Source organism: Centrocercus urophasianus, unplaced genomic scaffold (genome assembly GCF_019232065.1).
Source record: "Centrocercus urophasianus isolate 14NV4802_14NV808 unplaced genomic scaffold, USGS_Curo_1.0 seq_9, whole genome shotgun sequence".
NCBI lineage: Eukaryota > Metazoa > Chordata > Aves > Galliformes > Phasianidae > Centrocercus > Centrocercus urophasianus.
Window position 1 is genome coordinate 21,914,092 of NW_024885532.1, and position 26,155 is coordinate 21,940,246.

A 26,155-nucleotide genomic window follows, 5' to 3' on the forward strand; every position below is an offset into this window, starting at 1 on the left:
TGATGGCGAGTGGCTGCTGCTTTCTCCTTCGAGGCCCACATTATGTAACAGCTTGGCTGCCTGCAGAACATCACACATCACCATCCAAAAAAAAAGCAAAGAAAAAAATATCTATTTTTGCTGCAGATGAACAATCCACAAAATGTACAAAGCCAGCTTTTTTTTTGGGGGGGAGGAGGAGCAGGGAAAGGGAGGATGCTATTCTTTACTTCTGCACCAGCTACATTTTGTAGCACGATAAAATTGCCTCCAATCTCACTAAGCACATAAAATAACCACACGCCTTTTAAATACTAAAACAAGAGCCTGTCCCCTCTGACCACGTGCACAGTGTTTGAGGAGAACCGAAGAGGTAAGGTGCATATTGTCATGCTCCCCATCCAGCACAAGGCACAAATACAGGAATCAGCAGTGCACAGAGCTTATGTAAGCAGCGAGCCCTTGGTCTCACTGCAGCACAGCTGAGCCCTGCCCGCACCGAGCCGCCCCCGAAGGCCTCCTGACATCCTGTAATTCACTTCTACAAGCACACTATGTCAGCAAAGCCTCCTTGCTTACAGCCAGGAACCTGAAACAAGAGAAATAAAGCCGTATCAGCACAAATAAGATCACTCACCTATTTTTCCCCCGAGCATTGTATCATTTGGGAGCGTTATTCAACTGCAGTAATAATTAAGACTGCTTCAACACTATCATACCTAAGAGAATTCTGTTCAAATACGCTGTGCTGCTGGTACTGCAACCTGAGCTATAAATAAGCCAGCCCTGCCTTGTCAGAGCATTGCCTGCCCCCTCTCTGCTGCTTCTCTCCCTCCTGTTGGGGTCTGGGGGCTTGGGGAGGCACCGCTCTTCCTGGAGGTCCGACACTAAGCAGTTTCAAAGGGAAAAAGCCAGGCATAAATGAAATTTAAACAGAAAATCCTGAAGCAGGACTCTGGGAATCAATCCCTAATAAGGTCAAACAATCACCATCATCGCACAGAAGTGCAAAACAGACAGATTTGCTGCCCAAAACAACAGCACTAAAGCAGCCAGCACTACTTCTATAAACTAACAGCACAGAAGCACATGTACGCAGTCATCCAAAAGCTCAAATGCCCCTCAAGCAACGTTACACCACAGTGCCATACACAGCAGAGCTTGCATCACAGCATGTCTCGAGCTGGACAGACCCACAAAGATCACTGAGCCCAAAAACCTGGCTGCTCACTGAGCCACCGAAAATCCAACCCCATGTATGAACACTGTCCCAGTGCTTCCTGAACTCTGTCAGGCTGACATCCTATAGGATCATGAAGGAGCACGGCCATCCTTTCCCCATCCCACTCCTTGCTAAACTGGGCTTAGTAAAACATTAAAACCAAGAACCCAAGTCGTGCAAAATCACAGTATTTTCTGCGCACTTTGTGCTGTGATTTCTGAGCTCCACAGACTACTTTTTCCCCCAAGAAACCCATGGCTTCATCTTCTCTTGTACAATGCCATTCCTCCGACAGCCCACTGGGCTGTAACTGCACTCCTAAGTTTACACCACATAAAACCTCGAATTACGGAGTTTCTCACGATTCCTGAAGGCACCACTTCAACAGGAGCACCATTTCGGTTAAGCAGGATTACCCTGCTCGCGATCTCCGACAAAGCCACAGCTCGGGGCCTCGATGCCCGAGGCAAAGGATCGCCGTGCTCCCGGCGCAGCTCCCCGCACGCAGCCGGGCCGCGGTCCCATCCCGCCACCTGGCGGCCGCAGCAGGAGAGAAGCCGCCGCCGATCCCCGCTGTCCGCCGCGCCGCCAGGGGGCGCTCCGGGACCGGCCGCGGCTTCCCTAGGCCTCCCCTAGGGCCGGGGACGGCACGGGGAAAAGAGATTCGCATGGAACCTATCTGATGGAAACACACGGGTCTGGGACACCAAAAAAGCCAGAAATTCACTTTCCCTAAAATCTAGGAGTGTTTGCTGACAATACTAGAATTGTTTCAAATCAGATTTCACATCGGCTTTTTCCTAAAAAGCTTCCCCTCCAACACACCATCATTTTCACCATGCTAGTGAGTTCTATTCTGCATTCCTCCTTCACGAACACCGAAACACTTGAGGTATTGAGTTTTGTTTTGGATTCCTCCCCCCTTGCTCTTTAAAAACAAAAACAAACAAAAAAAACCACCATCAGCCAACATGGCAAAGACTTGTTCTTCAATTGCCAAAAGCATCCCTAGTGCAGAAGTGATGTCAGCACTGTTTTGTTCGGGAGCTGGCCTTCCCTGGGAAGAGGCAGAACTTTGCCAGGTCAAGCGTTAATTAAACCATTGTTAGTTTACTCAGCCCAGCAGCATGAAAGCTTGTAAAACAAGACAGCATCAGAAAAGGTCTGGGATCACCTAAAACTTCGTCACACCGGCTCACTTCCAAAGATCAGGAATCCAATTCACAAAACGTGTATGAACCTTGAGGAGGTAAACAGACAAAAGGGATGAAACCTTCACTTTCTGGGGCTCCTGGACACCCCCCCTTCTCCCCCCGCCCTCCCCCCAGCTGATTTACCTATATGTGCAACGGAACATGGGGTCCTGCATAAAGTTTGGCCCTACAAGATTTTGAACTCAACAAAAAAGAGGGGTTTTATGAAATCTACACTCCAAATTTAGTAATGAATCAACTATCATAACAGGAGCTGACACAAGAGTTTGGATCTTTTGTTACTGTGCTAAGCCAGAGCTTTGTCTACTGTTGTTTCAATACTGCACAGACTCCATGAGTTTTCCCAGCAAGAACATTTATGATTTTAATTATCACAGCAGTATTTTACTCATCTAAAAGAATTGCCTTGGCTTTCTTAATTACTCAAGCAGTCAAGCTCTCTACTACTGTCCACTTCACGTGAAGTTACAAGAACACTCTGAAAATAGACTTTGACTGGAACACACAAGAACATATGGGCTGCAGTAGTATTCTTAACTGACAGAGTGCCTTTTGCTATAGGCTGGGACAACTGCAGTGTGCAACTTTAAGGTATGAGAGCCAGTAATGACACAGCAGGGCAAATTAAAGAAAAAAGCTACCAAGAAAATTAGCTAACACCGAAGCCTTAGAAACCACTTAGTGAAGTGCAACTCAATGCACAATCGTGTGCCGCTGCAAACCACAGAGTAAGAAAAACTCGAGTTGGAAGGTTTCTTTGGAGTTCATCTAGACCTATGCCTGCTCAGATGATGGCCAACTTCAAAATCATATTGGTCACTTACGGCCTTCTGAAGCAATTCAACAGACAACACAAAATTCACAAGTGCTAGTGCCCCAGCAGATTGCCACGGCTGGAAGGTGCCATCTAAAAGACACATCCTTGGGAATGCTCAAGCGCAGCAAAGAGAAAACTGGTCACAACTCTGTATGGACCTGTATGTAGTTTAGGTGAACAAAAGCCACTCACCAACTGAACAGAACAAGCAATTTTCTGAAACCACTGAAAGAACATCAGACAGTTGCAATCAGTCCCCAAAATGTTACAGCTCCAAGACACGAGGACACAGGAGAAATCATATGGCTCATGAAAAGCAGTTCAGAGGTACAGCAAGCAACTCCTCACAACACTCCTTACATTGAAGTTATGTTTTAAAAATTACTTCACCTATTTGATTTTTGCACTCCTGGGTGAAAGCCAAGCCACAAACTTAGCTCTTCAACTGCAGTAGCCTTCAGTCTGTGGCACTCACTTTCTTAAACCTGTTCAAGCTAAGAGATCGTAACAGTCTGAAAAAAGGGAGCACACACAGCTCTCTCCTGGCTGCTTCACATTCCCTAGGTCCTCCACTGGTGAGCCAGCAGCTGAAGAGAAGATGCTCAGCTCATGCAAGCTTTTCAGAAAGACACAAGTGGGATTTGAGCTGCAGACAGAACTGAAGTGAAAGCTGACAAGTACCAAACAGACCCATCAAACAGAACGTATGTTGGAGTACCGCCCCAGGTGATTCTCTGCTCATGTGCCTTGCAAATGGAAATCCAGCTCAATTCTAGCTCCAAGTAACCCTGAGACCTCAAAAACCCAACAACACAACTGCAGCATCGGATCATGCTAACAAGGTCCAATCACCTGTTTAAAAACAACAGGCACAGTTTCTGGAGAGCACACAGCATTAAAGGACTGTCCAAATCAGGAAGAGATATCTTATTAAAAAAAACGACCTGAAGAAACTGATCTAAAAGCTTAATGCTTTGAAGACTGCAGACTTAATACAACATACAAAAACCCACTGACTGATTAACAGGGAACTGTAGGTAATTTTACCATCTTGTTTAGCAGGCAGAAATTAGATTTCTTTGGTCTTAACATTCAAAATCTATACGAGATTTATATAAATCTTACACACTTTGCAAAAGCAGTCATTTTGCCATTACAGAACTTTCACAAAGTTCAACAGCTGCACAATTTGGGACTACTTTGTTCATCATCTGTTAGAACCGCTGCTTCAGACCGAGCGTTTGGATTAAGGCTGCCGAAATTAAGCCACCATTAACAGTTTGTTACAGTGCAAGATGGAGTTACCTTTTGTGCACCACACGCTCCTGCCTGCATGGACAGACAACACTTGCTTAACTGAATCTAGCTTCCTGCCTCTTTTACGAGTTAGAGATTGAAGTTTCCACACTTTTGGTAATTCTATGGTCAGAAAAGTTACGACGGAGCTTCATTTAATGCCAGAAATCGTACCGTGGCCTGAACTCTTTACAGCAAGGTTAAAGCCGTGCTAGAAATGTTTGCAATACATGTTTGCAGAGGTTAAGAATAGCCCAAAGATAAGCACTTGCCTAAACTTGGCAGTAATGAACTGGTACTGTACACAGGCACAAAACATTCTTCTGATGCTCAGACTCATTTGTTCTCAAACACTGACTGTCCTGGCTCCAAAGCCATGCAAAAGTTTAATGAGGTGACAATCCTCTGTTGTCACAAAGTTCTGAGAGATTCAGGCCACAGAAGAAAAAAAACACATTATTTTACACAACGGGAAGGGACTTAAATAACAGGTGGTGGGAGCTGGGATTTTTTATCCCCAATCAAGATAAAAAACCAATTTTATTTAAAATAAACATTAGAAGAGAAAGCTTGTACTTGGTGTCAGAGAAGTTTTATAAGTTTGATTCTTGAATCATTGGAAGGATTTAAAGAAAAGCTCAAGTTTGCCCACTCTTTTCAGGACAGTCATCCTGCACAATTTTTCTCCTGAAGACTTGAAAAGCTAGAATTGTCACAAAGCAAGTCTTAACACTTACATGTAAGCCATAAACCATATTACATGTGAAGGGGATAGGTTGGTAGGGAAAGGAGAGGCACAGCAATGCGTGTGAGATTGGCCACAGTGATTGTATTGGCCTGCCTTTCACCAATACGTCTGGCATATTGAACCTATCTCCATTAAAACCACAGAATTTCCCACTGCATAATCACAGAATCACAAGGTTGGAAAGGACCTACAAGATCATCTGGTCCAACCATCCTCCCATCACCTCTGCTACCACAAGCACTAAACCAAATCTCACAGCTCCTCATCCAGACGCCTCTTGAACACTGCCAGGGACGGCGCCTCCACCACCTCCCTGGGCAGCCATTCCAGTGCCTGACCACTCTCTGAGAGAAAAAGTCCTTCCTTATGTCTAATCTAAACCTCCTCTGGCACAACTTGTGGCCATTTCCTCAGGTCCTGTTTGTTGCCTGGGAGAAGAGGCCAAACCCCTCCTCATCACAACCTCCCTTCAGGCATTTGTAGAGTGCAGTGAGGTCTCCCCTGAGCCTCCTCTTCTCCAGACTGAACAACCCCAGCTCCTTCACCCACTCCTCATCAGACCTGTGCTCCAGACCCCTCACCTTAGGTCTTGCCTGTACTTGTACAGCCTGTCACACATTTCAGCTTAGAAACTCATCTACAAACATGCACAGACACCCTGAATACAGACACTAACAGTGATTTAAGTAAGAGTGACTGCACCTGCTCCACATTTTATTTACCACCAGGTTGCCTAATGCAGAAAAGTCCCTTCAGTTGAAATGTTACCGTATCAAAAAATACTTCAGTTCAGCTTCGTAATCAACTCAACTGGCCTTCTGCTAGAACTGATGGCCAGTTTCTAAAAGCACACAGTGCACAATTCATTGGACAGTCAGCACCAAGCCTAGCCAGATACATTAACATTCTTACACTTTTTTTTGGTAGAATGTTGTTAGGCAGTACCCAGGTTGCCATCGGCGATAAAAGCAAAAATCAGGAACGCTGACATTTTCTGAAAACAAAAATCATCCCAGACAACACAAGCCATTCCTATTTTCAATAAAATAATGCACTTCCACACCAATATGGAAGTCTATTACATCATCATTACGTTGCACAACCATCAAGAAAATGGATCCTCCAGACAAACACCTGGAATATGCAGACCAAACACAGGATATATGGTGGTACGCAAGAGATCAGCATTTCAGAGGCTTCACCTCAAAAACCATCTCACACTCTGCACCTAAAAGAAACTGAAGACTTCTCTAAAACAACTTCAGCTCTGACTTTATTTCACTGCAAAGTTAAGTTAGTAAGTGATGGATACCAGCACTACAGTTACTGAAAATGAGATGTCGAATTAATTGTTAAACTAGATGGAAAACTTGTTTTCTTCCTTATTAGCTACCCGATTACTTGATTCTCAATACAGTAACTATAATAAGCACTACGATCCTCACAGATTAGCTAATTATTTTTGTGATTTTGTTAGTGTTAAGAAAATAAAAGATAACAAAGTTGGAGAAACACAGCTGTAAAAGCATGCAGAATACACCAAAACGGAGAAAAGCACCGATCAACATAAAATATTCAAAGTTGTGTTTATAGCATAAACAAAATCTCAAAAGACTTTTCTTCTTTTCTTATTCTAAAGAACCTACAGGAGAGAGAATGTCATTTGGATTCTCTCCTCCAGGTTTCATGGGATGCAAGTTTCATGCTTTCTTCTACATAACTACTTCAATTTTTGTGTGAATAACAGTGTCACCCATTTCCAACTGAAACTGATTCATTTATTAACACAAGAGGGAAGGATTTGGGCGTCAGGTCATTAAGTATTTCAGAAATATAGGTTAGCCTATCTATAATTAGCATTCCTGATGATTTAAACATGGTCTGATGATTACTAAATTCATCATCTTTAAATAAACACTTCTGACTCAGCATCAGTAGAATAGAGACATTTTCATCAGCTAATTTAGTTTAAGACTTTTTGGCAAGCAAGAATAGGAAAGAACCGATAGCTTTTATATAACATCAGTGAAGGCAGGAATAGACATGCAGGTATCTTAACAAGTAGAAGGGAAAATATTATCATGGAATGGAATCCAGAACCATTGCAGACAATCGTTCCCATACTGCGATGTTTTGTATTTTAAAGTAATGAGTAAGCAGACACTACACTGACAAAAAGAAAAGGTCCTTATCTAAATATTCAGGTAAGGGATTTACTTTTTTTATTCAAGTGATGATTAAATGTTAAGATGCCTTAGAAGGCAAGTTGTATCTTGTAGAAGATAACAATATACAATGGAAAATATTTATTTCGGTACTTCGTGGTCAAAGAGGATGAAGCTAATGACTTCTGAATCAAAATTTAATCCTCTAATGTTCAATTTTAAGGACAAGCAGGATTCATCTCAGCAATTCATGTGCTAAGCAAGCCAGGAAACAACACCAAATCAAGAAGTGCCATGCACCCATAGAGGAAAAATGTGCAGAAAGACCAAAGGGATGCACACCCCTAGGATTCTCAGCAAACCAACACAAGATTGGCTACCAGAATTATTTCAGTAGCTCACTACTATCTAGAATCAAGGCCTTCCCAAAGCACTCGAAGATCCTCTCCCTATTCCAAAGACACAGAACTTCACCAGCCATCTGAACCACATCATCACCTTACTCACAATCCACTGTGTCACACAAGGTCAAACGCCAGTCTTTCTAAGCACTCAAAATGATTTTTCCAAGATTCACATAATCCTTCACATTAACTTACTGACAATGCACATCTGCCCCAATAACTACACTAGAAGACAAGCTATCTTGTGTATTCCAGCTCTGAAGTCTGTTTTGTCTACAGACTCCTTGGAAACTTGGTTTGTGTAACACATTCTTTTCAAAAGATTCGTCTGCTGAAATAAATATATGGGTTTTTCTTTTATTAAAGATAAGGCTGTTGGCTTTCAGTTTCCAAAATTCAATTTAATGTTTTCATCTTAAATTCAGAAGATGACCCTTCCATTTTTACACGGCATGCAAACATCCTTCCACCCTAAACATTTTGTCTGAAGCCAATTCTTTCCAGATTCAGGATTGCTCTCACCTTCTATATGCCCCATTGACTTATTTATTCCACACTGCACATTAAGCAGTCAGAGACCTTTAACTCTTTTCTAGTGCTTCATCAGTGTGCAGTCACTGGGCTGCATACCATTCCCCAAATAGCACGAGTCATTCAGGGCTTTAGGGTTTTTTTTCCCCCTCTCACATGAAGCAAACAGTGCTCCCCATTTTTCCCCTACATTAGCAGCTCTGAAATAGTTGAGACTTTAAAACAATGTGTCAGCACCCACCTTGAGCTTCCCTATAGAACTGACCGTGTTTTAAAGATAAAAATGTGCTTGTTGAAGGTGACAAGAGTAGGGTTAAATACAATAGCAACCTATTTACACAGTACCTGCAACATCTGGAAACAGCCTTGCAGCAAAAGATCCAAGGCTCCATGCAGCACAACAGCATCATCTGTTCACACACTTACTGCATGTAGCCTCCCACTTTTTTCTTCAGTCCTCCAAGCCAAAGAGGTGGCTGAGAGAATGCACCAAGGTAAAATACATTTGAAATGCTGTTAACTTCTATAAAATTAAACAATATTACTTATAAATAGTTTAAGCATTTAGGTTTTATGACTAATGGTTTGTTACAGGTCAAATATGGTTTGCAATTTCCACTAAATCAGAGCAGAAGACTATCCCAGAAACTGATGACACTTAATTGCAGTGCTTCTCCCATCAGCATACCTGTATTTTTGTTTAGAACAAGAGTGCAGGGAGAAAGCCTCAGGTCAAATTTGGGACCTTGAGCTTCACCTAAGTACTCTAAAAAAAAAAAAAAAAAAAAAAAAAAAAAAAAACTGATTTTAATAATAACACACAAGTGACAATACCAAAAATATCTCCTGAGCAAGTTGAAAATCCACTTAGGAGAGGAGCAGCAGAGGAATGATGCTGTTGAACTCAGTACGCCCATTTAGAGTGATATTTTAAATCAAGCTGTGAACACAGATTATTTGGAAGACAGTCAGTTGTAAACAGCATCACCTCATACTGCTGACTTCTCAAAAGCCACAGCAGCTGCATATCTTTACATTTAAGCCATTTTTCCATTGCTCTATTTGTGTAATATTTATAATACTATTACCAAGCTTCTTATCCTTCCCCTGCTTTTCATCAGCATAGCCTATTGGAAAGCCACAGTCAGAACCTTCTGAAGTAAATGGTCTCAAACATTACTTTGAGATGTAATAGGATAGACTTTTCAAGGAGCCTCAGCATCAGAGCCCTTTGCTAAGAGCTGCTGAACTTAGCAGCCTGACAGAGGCAAGGCAACCACAACTTCACATCCCATAGTCTGACCCAAAAGTGAGGCTGAGGTGGCCCTGGAGATTCTTGTTCCCAGCATGCACAAATTTCACACTTTGTTCCCCTGAAAGCCAGCTGTTCCTTATCCACAAAATCACCCAAGGGATCCTGCTCTTTCCCACCTCGCTTTGGTCCTTCCCCTAAGTATCCCACACTAACTTGACTGTAGTCCCAAACACTCTTCCTATCATTCCACAGCAAGTCCCGTGGGGTCTCATCTGCCCGTCCCAGGCTGCAGGTTGGCCAGAAGAGCCTTGTGAACTCCTCAAATCAGGTGGTTGCTGCCCAGGTGCCTGGGATCTTAAGCTCCAGGGACAGCCCTGATGGGAACCAGGTCAGGGGGATCCTTCTTAAGTGAGGTTATGGGGGGTGGGATCATCCCTACCACCGCCGTGCCTCTGGGTTTGTGTGTGTTTGCGCTCTGGGTTTGTGCATGCCTGGAGATGAGCCTATTCATCACATAGCCCACCACTCTTAGTGTTCCCAGCCTGAACATCCAAAGCTATTCCAAGAGCATTTATCAATGCCCTGAAAGTAACACTTCAAAGTTCAAAGCTAGTGTGTTTGAAAAATCACCATGCTCACCACTTGCCTTATGTTAGGGGCGGGAGGTGAAAAAGCCACAAGCACATCATCTATCGGATTTACTTACTCAAGTTGTTGCTCTTAAGTGTCAGGTGCTTGCTCATGTGTAATCCCAATAAACGTTTTCCAACAGTTATCAGGACACTTAAGCAATACAAAAGCACCACATACCTTGTTAAACATATCACATTATATTTGCTTTATAAACACTCATGACTGTTAACGTTATTGCTAAGCAACTGGACTACGTAACAAGCACTAATTGTGCAGTGCTGTATCAGCAAACAAATGGTTTTGAACTGTTCCAACTCACAATTCACAACAGAATTACGTGTAACTACCACTAGGCAGATGTTTGTTTGTTCTTGGACTTTGATAAGTTATCTAAATCATCTCACAAAAACGCATTCACTGCTAGCATTTAAAAGGTTGGGACTGTAAAGATTTTAAAGGATGGGAGGTTTGAGTTGCATGGGAGATGACAGCTGAAGTTTTAATTATACAGCAGCTCTGCAAGGTAGAAGAAACAAAATCAAAAGCAAAATTTTACACCTTGAAAGTGAGGGGTCTCTTGCTTGCCTTAGTAGCTGTTAAAGCAGCTACAAAGGTGCAAATCTGTTCACACACAAAGGAAAGAAAAAAATTAATCAGAAAATGGAAAAGGAACACGCAAAGAGGAACAACGGCAGCACTTATGTCACAAGTGAAAAACCGTTCCATTACCTCCCATATCTTACTTTCTCCAGAAACCCTAACACTGTCCTTTTCTAGTCACGCAAGGAGTGATGGTTCTTCCATATCCTCGCCATTTCCCTGTTTCTGTTCTGAAAAGTAGAGATTCATTTTCATTTTTATTTCTATTACAACTTCAATGTTGACTGACTTACAAACACTGGCAAGACAGCTACTGTTACAGAATTGTACTCCAACACTCCTTCCTTCACTTACGTTCAAGAAATTCTAGTAAAATTCACTGAGAGCAATGAACAAGCTCATTCCTCACAGGGCTTACATAGGGAGCAAAGAGTCAACATCCAAATTTTGATGAGGGGCGCTGAATATCCAGCGTACCAGACAAGATATGTTTTTGTCACTGCAATGGTAAATTGAAACCCCATCGGTCACACCAAAGGAAAAGTCAAATCTACACCAGGAGTCAGCCCAGGATGTTAAATGCCCTGTATTTCTGTGTACAAGTACCACCACTGATGAATGGTGCAAGCAGCCATTCGCTCGCTGAACAGCAGCAGGAGGAGCTCACGTGTTTCTGTTACCATCAGGTCAAACAGTGGGTAATGTTAGAACTACTCCATGAGAGAGGCATTTAAAATAGACAGATGAATGATACTGATCTGGAGCGGTGGGTGAGACTGCAAAAATTCTGATTACCAAGCGTCTGGAATTGAATGCTCTACTAGCTAGAGATTAACCCAAATATTAGTTAAGCGAGTTTTCTAAGCATGGAGCTTCAGAAAGCAGACACCACCCACATAACCATATGCTTAGCTTACATCAGATATTTCCAATATAAAATGCCTTTCCTTTGGATTGATCCTTTTCTCATTGTTACTGATTTTTCACCTGTAACTAGGACTGGAAAGCTGTGGCACCACACCACCACTAGCAGCCTACAGCTCAACATGGCCAGCAGCAATGCTAAGAATCACACACACAGACCATGCAAGAGGATACACAACAGACTTAAGCCACTTTTCTGCAAATGCTGCCCTGTTAGAAGAATCACAGAAACAATGCTAAGTGAATGTGGTTTTCATACTTAACGTGAGAGAGGAAGTTCTAGTTCACCAGTAAAGTCAACACTGCAACAGCAGAGCTAGAAGGAGGCAAATGGCAAAAAAATGTCATAGCCACCAAGTGGAAGTGGATAGCCAAACAGAAGAATATTCCTACACTTGTTAAAAGGGAAGAAAAAGGCTTTTCAAGTTGCAAAAGGTACAGGTAATGGCAAGAACTGGAACTAGACAAAGGCTTAGAAAAGACAACCACTTACTATGCCACCCCTAGAACCTCTACTCAACACACAGTGTGTAAGTTAAAGAAGAACTGCCCAGTACAATGAATTGATCACTCACAGTTTCAACAGATGTACTAAATACACATACACAGTATATATTATAACAGCACCTGGAGTCACAGGGGAATTAAGCCTGTTAATAGTGCACACATCAATTCTGTATTTGCATGTGAAAATGTGAAGTATGAAGATATCTCTGAACTTTTCCAGGGATCACAAGGAATACAGAAGGAAGTGCTACAAGATCCTTTTCAATGCATATGTATGTTTACTTAGATCATAAGAGGCTTTGAAATCATCACAAACATTCTTTTTCAGTATAACAGTAAGAAAGGAGGAAAACAAAGCTCCTGCTATCAGTGTCAGAGGAGAACAGCTCACATACTGAAGGTTCAAGGGTGATTTTAATATTTGAAAGAGTGTGTTAGATTTGTACAGGTTTGATCCTATTGCAAACGACAAATTTTGGCAAGTACAGTTAGGATGGGACTTGGATATCCCAGAAAAATATGAAGGCATGAAAAGAAGCCTCTCAGGATGCTTCAAGATTTACAAAGCAGTTATATATGGCCTACAGTTCTCAGAATGAAGCGTTATAAAAGGAAGTAAGCAAATGTCACTGAAGTTAATGTTGTTCATCAGAGAAACATGAGCTTAAAAATCCCTAATCCAACTTCTCATTTCATCAGCCATCTTCAAAAGAAACAACTAATGCAACAAGAGCAAGTATCCCATATACTTGGGGCAACATCCTTTAATTGTTCTGCATGCAGCTTCTTTCACATAAAATCATAGGTACAGTTCTTAGTCCAAATTATACATATATAAAATGCAACAGCAAAGTCTTTATGGCCCAAAGATCATTTCCTGGTTTCACTTTCAGTTTTAATTTAAAAGACAATGAATGAGTCAACTTCAGTGAACTGTAGTTCATTTATCTTAGCAGCCACTGTAGTAAAAACTTTCATTTGGCTTACACAACATCAAAATAAGCTCTAGTCAAAGCTTTAGTAAAGAAACAAGAACTCCAACCGTAGACATGTGCTACAGCAATTAAGAAGTCACAATTAGGCACAGTAAGATGTAAAAGCAGAAAGCGTGTACTTCTGCATGTTACCCACCACCTGCAAGCAATAAGCTTCCATATCTCCTTCAGGCCTCTTGGAACATGAATAATGGCCTGCATACACAGAACGCAAGCCAGGGAGGGGACAGTGAAGCTGGTGTACTTGTGTTTACAGTATCAAGCCCTGAATGATCTTTAAGAAGATCTCTCACAGAAAGCCTCTCCTGGAAACTTGTGCCTTGCTTGTTCTTACACATGCTCTAACCACACCATCTCTACTCTGACACGTTGAAACAAAAACCTCAGTATGAAACAGAAGCCGAAACACACCGCAAGGAGAGAGAAGAGGCCTGGGATCTCCAGCTGAGCTGCCAGAACAGCCGTGGCAGGACTGCTCAGCAAAGCACCTGAGTAAAAGAGCTGACCAAACTGTGTCAGATCAGCACATGTGGGGCCAACACGTACCTGAGAACCTGGGTGCAAAACACAACAGCCAGCCCAGGGAAGTGGTGGAGTCACTGCCCTTGGAGGTTTTCAAGCAAAGAGTGTAGGAGGCACTGAGGGACATGGGTTAGTGGCATGGTGGGGACAGGTCAACAGTTGGACTTGTTAATGTTAGAGGCCTTCTCCAACCTTAACAACTGTACGATTCTACGACTACCAAGCCACACCAACACACCTTTTGAGAGCACATCAGTTCATAAAGTAAGAACTGAAGCCCATGAGATCCCATGGGTTGGTTGCAGTGTTAGAGAGAATCTGCTAGTCCACGAAGACCAAAGGTGAGGGTGAGAAGGGAGCAGCCATCTCCCAGAGCCAGGCTGCACTGCAGGAATGGTCCTTGGCTGAGCCCTGCAGGGGGCAAGAGGTTTAGCTGCTCTTATGGCCCTGCCATGAACAGGAAATTAAAGTGGTATTAACGAATCCTCTTGAGATCTTAGAGGAAGGAAAGATCCTTTATGAAAATCTTTATATAGGTAGCTTCAGGATTCAAAAGCATCACCTCAAAACAGAAACCCTGAGCTGATACTCTTGTAAATATAATATACAAGTAGAAGAGCCACTTCAGCATTCAAACCCACTTCTAACGCAGAAGGATTTCAATACTTTCATTCCCCCTTCCCCTCCAGAGGGACCTTCAACCTTACAGACTGCTGTGGTTGTGACCCTGAAAAATACCCACTCTGCTGCATTTGAATTTTATAAACTGCTGAAGAAACAAGCTCCAGGCCACACATAACTCATTTTGTTACCATTTCCAGCAGGCACCATCTTGCTCGAAGTCTGAACACACTCTATTTCAGTTTCCACTGAGCTGGCTCAGGTATGAGGTACTCAGCCACAGGAGTGGCAAGGCCAACACTTGATAATAAATACTGAGTTGCTTCATAACCTTATCTTTTAGATAAAACCCCACAAATTTATGAATACTCACTACGAACCATGCTTGCACTTCTGCATATACATTAACAAGTGTTTTGTGTTTAAAATCAGTAGAATTTCTGCTTTTTCTTCATTGCAACAGTTATGATGAGCAAGCAGATTCAGCACAGAACTGCAAACTACCAACCATCACGAGCAGGTTAAAAAGCCATACTGCTTACATAAGCCATCTCTTTTCCTTAAAATGCAAATCAGAGACTACCAGAACTACGTTAATACTTTACTTAAAAATGAAAGAATTAAATGACTTAATGCCTGTTAATCAGTCTGTGCTCAGCATTTAAACCTTGACAGGGCAAGAGCATTCAGGTCAAGTCAAAAAAGCAGCACACACGAGTGACAGATGGCACAAAGAAGCTTCCTACAGCCCTATCTAATGACTAAGGAGTGCCACCACTGCAGCAACAGCACAGCTCCTTGCAGGGACGGAGCCATTAAACATTACTGCAGATTCATTAAGCAGAGAGATGTAGCACAGTATCAGTGCAGGAGGACTGAAATCAGTTACTTTAAAGGTTCTATTTAAAAATTCATCCTGGCTTTGATGGAATTTAAAAGTCAGAAAGAAGACCTACAAGTTGAATCTTCAGAGCTGCCCATAGAACAGTCTGCACCAGCACTACATATGCACACAAAATATACCTGACACACCAATATGCTCTTGTAGGAGTTTGAAGCTGCTATCAATTCACGTTCTTCACTTTTGAGCAATCAGAAGTATACACAGAAAAAAGATTCTGAAGCTGCAGGAAGCAATCATCTCTCTCACAATGCCCTCACTTTAAAAACAGTCATCCACATCCTTAGCTTGCCTTGCCTATAAGCTGAGGTGCAACTTCAGCAGGAATCCTCACAGCAGAACATTATCTCAGTCAGCTTGCTGCAACTACTCACATTAGTCGACTTAGCATGGGCTTTTGTTGCATTTAGCTTCTGTTTTAACGGTCATCACAAGCATCAGCATCTAGTACAATGCCACAGCAGCTTTTAGGACATCTTCCATGGATGACGTGTACCACTTCTGCCCTTCAGTGTAAGTCCTACACACTGTACTGCCTCATTGCCAGAACTCTGCAGGGTAACATCATATACTACACAGTGTTACTCAACTGCAGATCCTTTCAGAACCTCATCCACACATACTTGTGTATGTGTGCCAGTATGCACAACCCAGCACAGTATTCATGGGCTACAAAGATACTGTCCTGCTCTGCAGACAAGAGTATAAAATGTTACGTAGAAGACTACAATAATATGCAGTTCTTTTACCCGCATGAATATTTGAAATTAGACAAAGCTGTCACAGACAGCACAGCAGAGGAAAAAAATATATATTTATATATATATATAATATAAAATATTATATATATATAGCTTTCAAATGTTTATCTAAAAGGTTTTCTGCTGCCTGAAAGGAGCAAGAAAGAATACCACAAACCTAGTCAAATAAATAAGATCGGTGTGATGAACAGACAAGATAGGCAACTAGGGGAGGCAGCCTATTTTAAGCAGGTCTTCATTAGCAAAGCTTCACAACACTCACAAGTACTAATTATTCCTTTTTTAAAATCTCAGCTACTGGATATAATAGAAAATCCTCAATTTTCAAAGACTATTCTTAGTCATGTTAAAAAGAAAAAGAAATCTATCATATTTTATTCTATATTTTAGGTGTCTGCTGTCACCCTAGTATGATTTTTGTTCAAAAGAAGTGCCTGTACAACAGTCTGTTGTGCTGTCTGACCTCAACCAGAGCTTCAAGGGAACAGTTTCCAACTTCAGGTATAAGGAAACATGAGTTTGTCCAGAAAGCAGATAAACTCTTATAAACCAAGCTGTTCAAATTTGTACTGAAATACCACCCCTGGGCTCACTTAATAAGCAAAACCTCATTCTTTTTGGCATCATGCAATGAAGGGGGGGGGCGCGTAAAAAAACATACCTTAGTCACTTTATACAGACTAAAAGTAACTGTAGATTTTTGGGGAGAGATGGAAACAGCACTCACAGTACATTATAGTCACTGTAATTCTAGAAGTTAAATTCTTGTACGATGAGGGGTTTTGTTTTGTTCTGAGCATCAGCATTACTGTATTTCATAAATATTGTCATTAAATAAAATTCCATACAAAGACTTAACCAACCTGTTCAGACTCACAGAAGAGCAGGGAGAGTTTGCTAGGTAAATCATCTCTTCATCATGACAAAAATTGAAGAGCAGACAGAAGAAGGAAGATAGGCAAAAGAAATAAGAGGCTCAGGCAGTACTGCTGTAATTGCTTTTAGCTGAAGAAAGCAAAGAGCTTTGGGCAAGAAGGCACCTTGCCCTGCTGGAAGGCAGTCAGTCAGTATACCGACTACTCCAGAGTATCACATGCCCATCAAACTGGTGAGACTGATCACTGAGCACAGCCCTTACACATACCTGGTTCTCAAGCATCCCCAACTTAAAACTACGCTCTGTGCAAAGAAACAAATATAAACAGCTCAAGTCACAACATCTTGCATACATTTCAGTATTTCCATAAAGGCAGACAGGAAAAATTCTCTCTGAAGTACACCGAATCACAGAGGAAGCCTGACTTTGAAACAGCAGGAGTTCCAAGAGGGGGAGGAGGGGGAAAACAGATGGTAGTTCAGGGGAGCAAAGTGTGGCAACATAAAACCATTCATTTGCTTAAGTGTACAGGCAAGTGAAGATCCTGGATTTATCTCTGATCCATATATGGTGTACAAGACCTTAGAAAAATGTTTCATTTGCAGTAAAGTCAGAAGGAATAACAGGAGCACAGCCCTTTTTAGCACTGTCACATGGCCTCCAAGTTTAGAATTTTTTAAAAAGCTTCTTAAGGAGACAAAGTTGATGTGAAGCAGTCATGTGAGTCCAACAACAAGCAGAATTGGGGTGCTAAGATTACCTGGGAAGGGAAGCAGAATGCCCTGCAGTCAAAGCACTCCACACTGGAAGCACTGGTTTGACTGCTAGCCACAGGGAAACGCTCTGGTCTTCCAAGTTGGGTGCTCTCCAAAAATACAAAGGAAAGGATATCAGGTAAAAGTTCCCTTGATTTTTCTTAAGCATTTATTCTCAGGAAAAATGTATTACTGTTCATCATTCCCATTCAAATTTAATAAGAAGTGAAACAACCATTTTGAACTGGTTGGGGGAAGTACAAGACCTGACTAGCATCCTCTTATTAAAGGAGGACAGATGGGAAAAGTCTGCAACCACAAGTATGGGGGAAAAAAAGATAATCACAGAATCAGGGAATGGCCTGGGTTGAAAAGGAACACAATGATCATTTGTTTCAACCCCCTGCTATGTGCAGGGTCGCCAACCACCAGACCAGGCTGCCCAGAGCCACATCCAGCCTGGCCTTGAATGCCTGCAGGGATGGGGCATCCACAGCCTCCTTGGGCAACCTGTTCCAGTGCATCACCACCCTCTGAGTGAAAAACTTCCTCCTAAAAATAACTGAAAGTAATTAGATAAAATTTAGCATTAATACAGGGGAACAGACACTTGGAAGATATTACCAATACCAGCATAAGATAAACAAATTTCAATATAGAAAACTCTTGCTGGAATGCTCCTCAGCATAATACAAGGAAGTGCTATTGCTCCCCAAAATACTCAAGGAAAACAGTGTCAGCATACTTTATTAGGCACCAAAGAACCTAACCACCTGGCCATCAGACTTATAGCAATACAGAATAGGAATCAAATGAGAAGAACAGACTGAACTCTCCAGTTTAACAGTAATTTCTGTAGAATCTGATACTCAGTCTTTCCAATCTTTCTGCAGCCCCACCTAGAAGGGGGGAAACAATTATAGTTCACTTTGTATTAAAAAAATCTTTCCAACAACAAAAACCAAAAGGTTTGCAAAATTCAACTACCTAGACAGTTAATTTTAATCAGAGTAACATCTCAAACATATGCAGAAGCTGCATTGAATTCCAACATATTTTTAACAGTATTAAAGCAACAGAACTAAGAAAAGTACCACACCATCCATATGCCTCTGCAGTCACTGGAACAAACTCTTATAATGTCCCATTAGAAGAAACAAAATCATTTCTCCCCATAAAGGTGATACCCGTTTGTGTAAGACACATTTCTTCATTTACTGTTCTGTGACAGAAGCCCCGAACCCACATCTTTTCCTGGCATCCACTCAACACATAGAAAAAGCAGAAACGTCCATTTCTGCTGGTGAGAAGAGGCAAAGCAACCACTTGTGAGAGTAGGAATGAAATAACAGGACAGTCTGTCAGAACAGTAACGTCATCCTCTTCAAAAAAAGGTGTTGGGAGGGAACAAGGAAGTCTCACTGTCATTAGAAAAAGAAAAAACAAACTTATTAAGGTCTTCAAAGCCATGTTTCCAAGAGTTGGTTTGTAATTACTTGCATGCCATTTTGACAATGCAATTTCTTAAGCAGCAAAGCGCGACAGCTCCTGAACCAACCCATCAACTCACCTCACACTGTTGATATCAAACTGTATCATTTATGGGCCTTGGCCTAGGAGCTGTGCTGATTCCAGTTCTTCAGAAAGTCCATGTAACAAACAAACCTGGGACAGTTTCAGCTGTTAGCACTGTTGTTCAGATTACGCCTTTTTCAATTTCCAATGAAAAACACTTGTCTCAGCTAACCCTCAAATCATATTCATTCCTTCAGGGATCACCAACAAGCAAACCAAGGTATCTGCTTTTCTCAACAGGCAAAAAAGAAGCTAGGGAAAAAAAGAAAAAAAAAAAACCAACATTTTCATCATTTCTACTTGACCAAATCCCAATGCTCTGCAGACAGGGCTGGAGAGATGAGAGTGAGAATCTAATCCAGTTCACAGTATGCTACTACTGACAGAGTCGGTCTGCTGATGGTTTGTTATGCATCTCCCTCACTGCAAAGCAAGGAAAAACACCCCTGAATCCATGCTGTTTATTCTGATTTTGTTATATAGGAATAATGCTTTTGGTCCTTCCTTTGAAAAAGATACCCTGGATTGGCAGCTCATCACTCACACACACACACACACACATAAAGAAACAGGTTCAGCTCTGGCAGAAGCAGCAGTATTAGTAAGTTTTTTCCTGGAATTTCTCAATCTTTACAGAAGGCTCCACTGCTTTCAAAGCATCCCACAGCAGAGTTGCAACACAGAGTCACAAAGAGTGGAGATGGAAGACGGGAAGAAGAAAGCAAATCTTTCATGTTAAACAAGATAGCTTTTCTGAGACAGAAAAAAAAAATGAGATGTCAACAGCCAGGATTTTATTCACTGGATATAAAACAGTGAGGAGCTGGCATCTGGTAAAGAAGATGTAAAAGATTACACAAAATGAGTCAGGAAGCTCTAATGCACAAGGAATCTTAAAGGGAGCAGAAAGAGGAAAAACAGAAATACTGCAAGCCTATCTTCTGAAATTCCATTAGTAGCTGGGATTACAAAACCTCTAAAACCATACACTCTAAAACCACACCATGCTTTTCCATGTTTCCTGACATTCTGGGGCAGATCAGAAGAGCGTCACTCAATACTCATACAGTTATATTAGGTACAATATAAACAAGAAGAAAGTGGTTTTAGACATCTTTATTATTTAATAAACACAAAGGCAGGAGTTATCACTCTAAACAACTTATTAAGAATCCAAGATGCCAGCTGCAAAGCCCAGAGCACAACAGTGGTACGCTAACAACGCTGATACACAAGTAGGATTAAAATGCTGACTTAATAAAAACAACAGATTTTGGAGAGTTTTCTCTGTGTGTGGTTTTTGGTTGGATCTTTTGGTGGTTGTTGTCCCTTTTTTTCTTTCTTGTTCTTTAATTGTTACTATGGAAGGGAGGGGGATGAGTGAAATCATTTTGTTTCCCTAGAGACAGGGATTGGGACAATAACATTAGTAAGCTCTCAGTACCTCTGTTATTTTACTAGAAGTATTCAGTTTTCACAAGTGTTTAATGGTCTTAAATTTGTGTTACACTGCAGAACAAAACGACCAAGAACTGCGGCTGAGGAGATGCACCTTTTAAGGAAGGCACAAACCATACCAAACCTTCAGCAGACTAGAAGCCAGAAACGCACAGGTATTTTCAACTAAGAGAAGTGCTGGCACAGATCTCAAGCCACAGATGTTAGTATTTATTTCTAAGACTCACAGATCTTCAGCTTACAACCTCCAGATTGCTCCTGTTAAGCACGCAGTTTATGCCCAAAGATCTGTACCTATGACAACTGCTCCATTTTGAAGTCACCATATGCATACACACACACTTCCACTTTTTTTTTTCCTGTAAGAAACATTTGTCACATGAAAACAGTTCCTTTAAACTTCAAAGTGCACAAGTGTTCCTGCAGTTGCATAGTTTAACATATGTATCAGACTGTTTCCTAATAACATCAGGTCATAAATTTAGCATTTCTCTTGATAACCACAGAAGAAGCAAGACAAAGTACTCTGATATTCATGGAAAAAGAAATAAAGATATTAAAGGCATCCAACTGACAGCCAAATTTCAGAAAGTCCAGTGAAAATGGCTCACTACATAAGAATGTACTTAAACAGCACCATCTGAACAATTATTTTTAGAATGTACTAAAGCTGCGATGCATTCCAGCATATTAAGAAGTCACAACTGCCATGAAGCAGCAGCCTCAGGGCTACGTTAAGACCACTCAACAATGTAAGCACGCTGGTGCATTTAATGAAAGATCCAGGCAGTAGTTAAAAACAGTGTTAGCACAGTAACCGATGTAAGAAATTAATTGGATTCAAGCACAAGTGTCTACTTTACTCCAACTGCCAGAAGCAGAAAACAGAAAAATAGAAGAGCTCTTTACCTGCCAGCCCTTCTTCAACTCCGGAGTCAGAACAAAGCTTTCCTCTTTCCTAGTTAGAACGTTAAAATGTCCTATTGTTCAAAATTAATTTCCTACAGTGAAAAGAACAAGAGTAGACACACACGAATGTGTCGTACACTACTGCCAAACATAAGGTTTTTATTTGAGATCTCGCAAGACATTCAAGTTTGACTACAGAATCCCTGAGGGAAAAAAATTAAAGCATTCTGCTTTCTAACAACTTTTCCATCTTGAAGAAAAATCTATGTTTTTCCACTTTCAGCACTTCCAATATACCTTTTTTCTACAGAAGTAACACAGAACCTCAAAAGACCCAATGCTTTTTATACAGCCGTGGACATTTGTCCTTTTTTTTTTTAAAAAAAAAAATAAAATTGAAGAGGTAGAAGCCTAATTCAATACAATTTCCATAATTCCTCATCAATATGCTTTGCAATCATTAGACCGTAAGTAGAAAAGGCTTTACAAACATACCAATCTGAACCACAGCAGAACCCAGTTTCACATGGCATCTCCTATACAGAATTTAGCAAGATCTCATCACGTTATGAGACTTGTAAACTTCTCAGGTTGGATTTACCCATTTGATCTTCATCAGATAGCAAGATGCCAGCTTTAGGTTTTTATAAAAACATCTTTATGATGTCGTATCAAAAGGACCATGGGAAGCCAAACGCACGCCCTACAGAATCACGTATTAGAAGAAACATTCTGCCTACGCTTCCATTTCTAGGGTGGCTCTGTATGATGGAAAAAGGAGTCATTTCTTTCCCAATCCCATTTTTGTCAGGAGATCCTGCTTAAGGAAGGCCAAGATCCAAACCCAGTCATCTTCCAGCAACATAAATGGCTCTCATAATCTTCTGCCGAAGGCTTGTGAAGCAGTATAAAGGTTACAAGGTGTCCTGAAGCAAGTTGGAGGGAATGAAGAAGAAGAGAATAGTCATAAGATGCACCAAAGTAATAATGCACGTAACATAGTTCCAAATGACTTCATTCAGCATGAAAGAGGACCTGAAAAACTCCTTAAACTTCATTGCCAGTTTTCAGGTGACATCATTTGCTGAAAATCAAAAATTTAGAATAAACTCCCTTTGTCAACGACATGGTTGGAGAAAGAAAAATCTGACTTCAGGCTACTGATGTTTGCAAGGAAGAGGCTGTTGCTCTGCACAGCATGAAGCAAGGAAGGCAGAGTTTTCCCAAAGCTGACTTTACTGATCCCTTGTCTGGGCCTCAGGAATCGCCGATCGAGTCGGTTAGCAGCACATCCCTTCCCTACTCAGAGCATCCCAGTCTGTTTCCTTCACAAAGAAACAGGACTTAGACCCAACAGCCAAAGACTCCTCTGAAGGAAGAGCATATTTACACATTCAAAAATGGGGAACACTGCCACCACTGGGAATCAAGCAGGATTTCAAATCCTCTTGGTGACCTCCACCTCACTGTGTATCCAAAGCTAATGCTGGTGTAAAGAGACAGGGAGGAGACCAAAGTTACGTGGCACGGGGTCATATACAATCACTGGCCTTATTTATGCCCTCGCCACCAATTTCTGCGACTTTGTCCCCTGCATAGAAAAGGGACAGAAGAAGATCATTATCAGAGCCTTAAAGAACTCCTGTGCAAATATGACCCCATGTACAGCAAAATTATTCAGAGGTGTAAAAACATTCTTTCCAAGCACCCAGGGAATTTTTTTTTCTCCTCTCTCTCTCTCCCCCCCGTTTTTTTCTTTAAACCCTCACTCTCTCTCCTCTCAGCAGCCAAGAGAAGTAGAAGACAACATCAACAAAAAAAAAGCATAAAGAAACAGTATAAAGTTCATCCTCCACACCTGAGTGGATGGCAGTTTAAAGGGGCCCTACCTACCTGCAACCCTGTTGTTTGCTTCAAGAACTCTGTTTGCCCAAGGAAAAAGAGACGAGCAAATCCTGGAAGCAGATCCTTCCCCAAAGGAAGTTTCTTTCTGAGTCTGCAACCTGGAGCTTTTGCTTGAAACTCAGTCCTCTGAGTGGTTTCTTTCTTCAAACTTTCACACTGGTTCTTTACTTTTGTGGGCAGCTGGAAAAAGAATGAAGCCGAAGGCTGAGGCAGGGACTCCATACTTCCAGGATAGGGAGGCAGAAAGACTGGAGGGGAAGGAAAAGGCTAGTTGGTAACTCCTTGAATAACGACCTGCATTCCCTCATTCTTGGCCACACAGAGACATACACAGCGTCACTGCAATAGGGAAGGATGACAAGAGATGAGGACTAGACATGCAGTTTTTTCATGCTCTGATGCAAAAAATAAAAAATAAAAAAAAAAAAAAAAAACCACCCCAAAGCTGAATTGTTAACTTTCAAGACTGTTAAGACATCTACCAATAGATGAGAACAATAAGATTTTTTTGTCCAGAAAGTTCTCTCCTTTGTTACAAGAAGATGTAAGGTGGGCAAAAAAAATTTATGAGATTATTTCTGGGAAAAAATTTCCAAGTTTCTCCTCTGTTCTCTCAAGAAAATGAAAAATGGCATCTACTGCAATGTGGAGAACACCTCCCTGTGATCGCAGACAGAAGGCTCTTTAAGAAGCAATCATACTTACCTGGATGTTTCCCTTATCAACGACTTCCTAACCCTACTCCATCTCCTCTGGAAAAGGCCTTATTCCAATCTCAACTTCTCTACTCAACATCGGTGCCTCACGATATTGCTGTAGAAGCTGAGAAACTACCCCAGTTTCCCACTGAGTTTCTCAATTTGTAGGATATTCCCCTTTTCCTGAGGATCTAGCTGCCCTAGGAGTTAACTTTTATATGCAAAATATTAATGAATAAAAGCAGAAATTTTCCTCTTCACAAGTCCTGAAAACTGATAGATTCCAGTGAAATATTATCAGTAGCGTGGAGCCAATGAGCAATAGAATAGTAGAGAAGTGGAAGTGGCAGGACTTAAAACAACTGCATGTACAGCTTTGTATTTGCTTACTGGTTATTACTCATTGCAATAAGCTTTCAAACAGCAGCAGCAGTGCCTGGTGTTTGTATACAGGGTAATTGTTGAGCTGCACATCTTCTGTTTTATCTGCAGTGCTTGCAGGACACCAGGTAAAATGTGATCCAATAGTTAAAGAAGGCAATCTACTCATGCTTGCTGCAATTTCAATTATCATCTCAGGGAAGGTTTACTGTGCTTTTTTTTTTCCTCCCCCCATTCTCTCTTTCAGACTGTATATCTAACCAAAACATTCTGTATAGTTAGATACCCAAACTGCCCTCCCATCCTCAAAAAACAAGTCTTCATTCTGCTACAAATAATATAAAAAAGAAGTTGGAACAAAAGACAGGTTTTGTGATTCAAATAGCTTCAATAATATATTCTCAAAGGGGCATCTTTAAGCTTTTGCAGTTAGAGTAGAAAACAGGAATGCATCATGTGAGATGTTCTTAAAAACTAACAGAATCTGATATCCCACACTAATTACAACAACAACAAAGAATCAGTAAATTAGTTCCAAATATACTACTTGGGTACACAGAAAGATATTCTGCCTCTTGATTCCTCCAAGGACAACAAACACGGTGATATTATTTCAATTTAAGACTGAAGTTTTCGCTCTCAATAGACTATTTTATTTAAAAAAAAAAAAAAAGTAGGATTAATTATCTTTTAGTAGAACTCCATGACATCTGTTTAGCTATTTCCATTTTTAACATGAGACCATGTGTTCCTCCATCTTTCAATTTGACAAGATACTGACTTTTCTATTAAGATCAGCTTTCAAAAGGTTAGAGAGTTGGGTTCAGTCCTCTCATTCCACATGCATATTTCTGTGACAGTTTGTCTGCAAAGAAGAGGAACAGACCAAAACATAAATGTAATTGGCCATTAGATGTCCCTAGGATTATGTTTATGCTCTTCTTCCAGTAAGGCAGGTGGTACAAGATAAAAACAAGAGAGAAAAATATAATGCACAGGATGTGCCCAAAGAAAGAATTTCTATTGCTATCTACTCTCTGACTGAAAAAACAGCAGGACGATACAATTCTCCTCCCAGACGAAACAGTGAATAATAAGGTTCTTTCTTCTTAGGTTGCAAATACCTTGACTCAGTAACTTTTCAAGTTGCTGACCCTTACTTCTTACTTGCCAACACACTTTGTGCAAGCACAATGCCATATACAGCATTACAGGCTTAATCTCAGATGATAGGTGCCAAAGTTGGAAACGCTAGTAATACTCTTAAGATTCCTTTCCAGCTCAAAGCAACAGAAGATATCAGAGACAACTCAAATGAAGTGGCATGACCCAGCTTTGTGCAGGCTGCTTGAAACAGGAATCTGTCCACGTCCCAGTGTGATCAAAAGGCTGCCTTTCGAAGGATCCTCTATAATGAAAGATCTCATTCACCAGGAAAAGACAACTCCAGAAAGCCTCTGGTATACGGGCTACTATGAAATCATGTACTCAGGCTTCAGGGG

At 41.2% G+C, this 26,155-nt stretch overlaps 1 protein-coding gene across 4 annotated transcripts in view; it reads right to left on the reverse strand.

The window, feature by feature from the left end:
• Nucleotides 1-26,155, reverse strand: part of TSC22D1 (TSC22 domain family member 1) — an 80,099-nt gene that overhangs the window by 22,038 nt on the left and 31,906 nt on the right. Inside the window, exons 2-3 of one of the 4 annotated variants that reach the window (XR_006171945.1) lie at nucleotides 23,563-23,754; nucleotides 20,381-22,595 (exon numbers count right to left, since the gene is read on the reverse strand). The exons of 2 other annotated variants lie outside the window; for them this stretch is intronic. Coding sequence is in view for 1 of the 2 variants with exons in the window: in XM_042838705.1 (XP_042694639.1) it covers nucleotides 23,739-23,754 (16 nt within the window). In the remaining variant the exon portion in view is untranslated. Of the gene's footprint in view, nucleotides 1-20,380; nucleotides 22,596-23,325; nucleotides 23,755-26,155 lie in introns of those variants that run through there. One more of the 4 variants, XM_042838705.1, reaches the window with a different exon arrangement.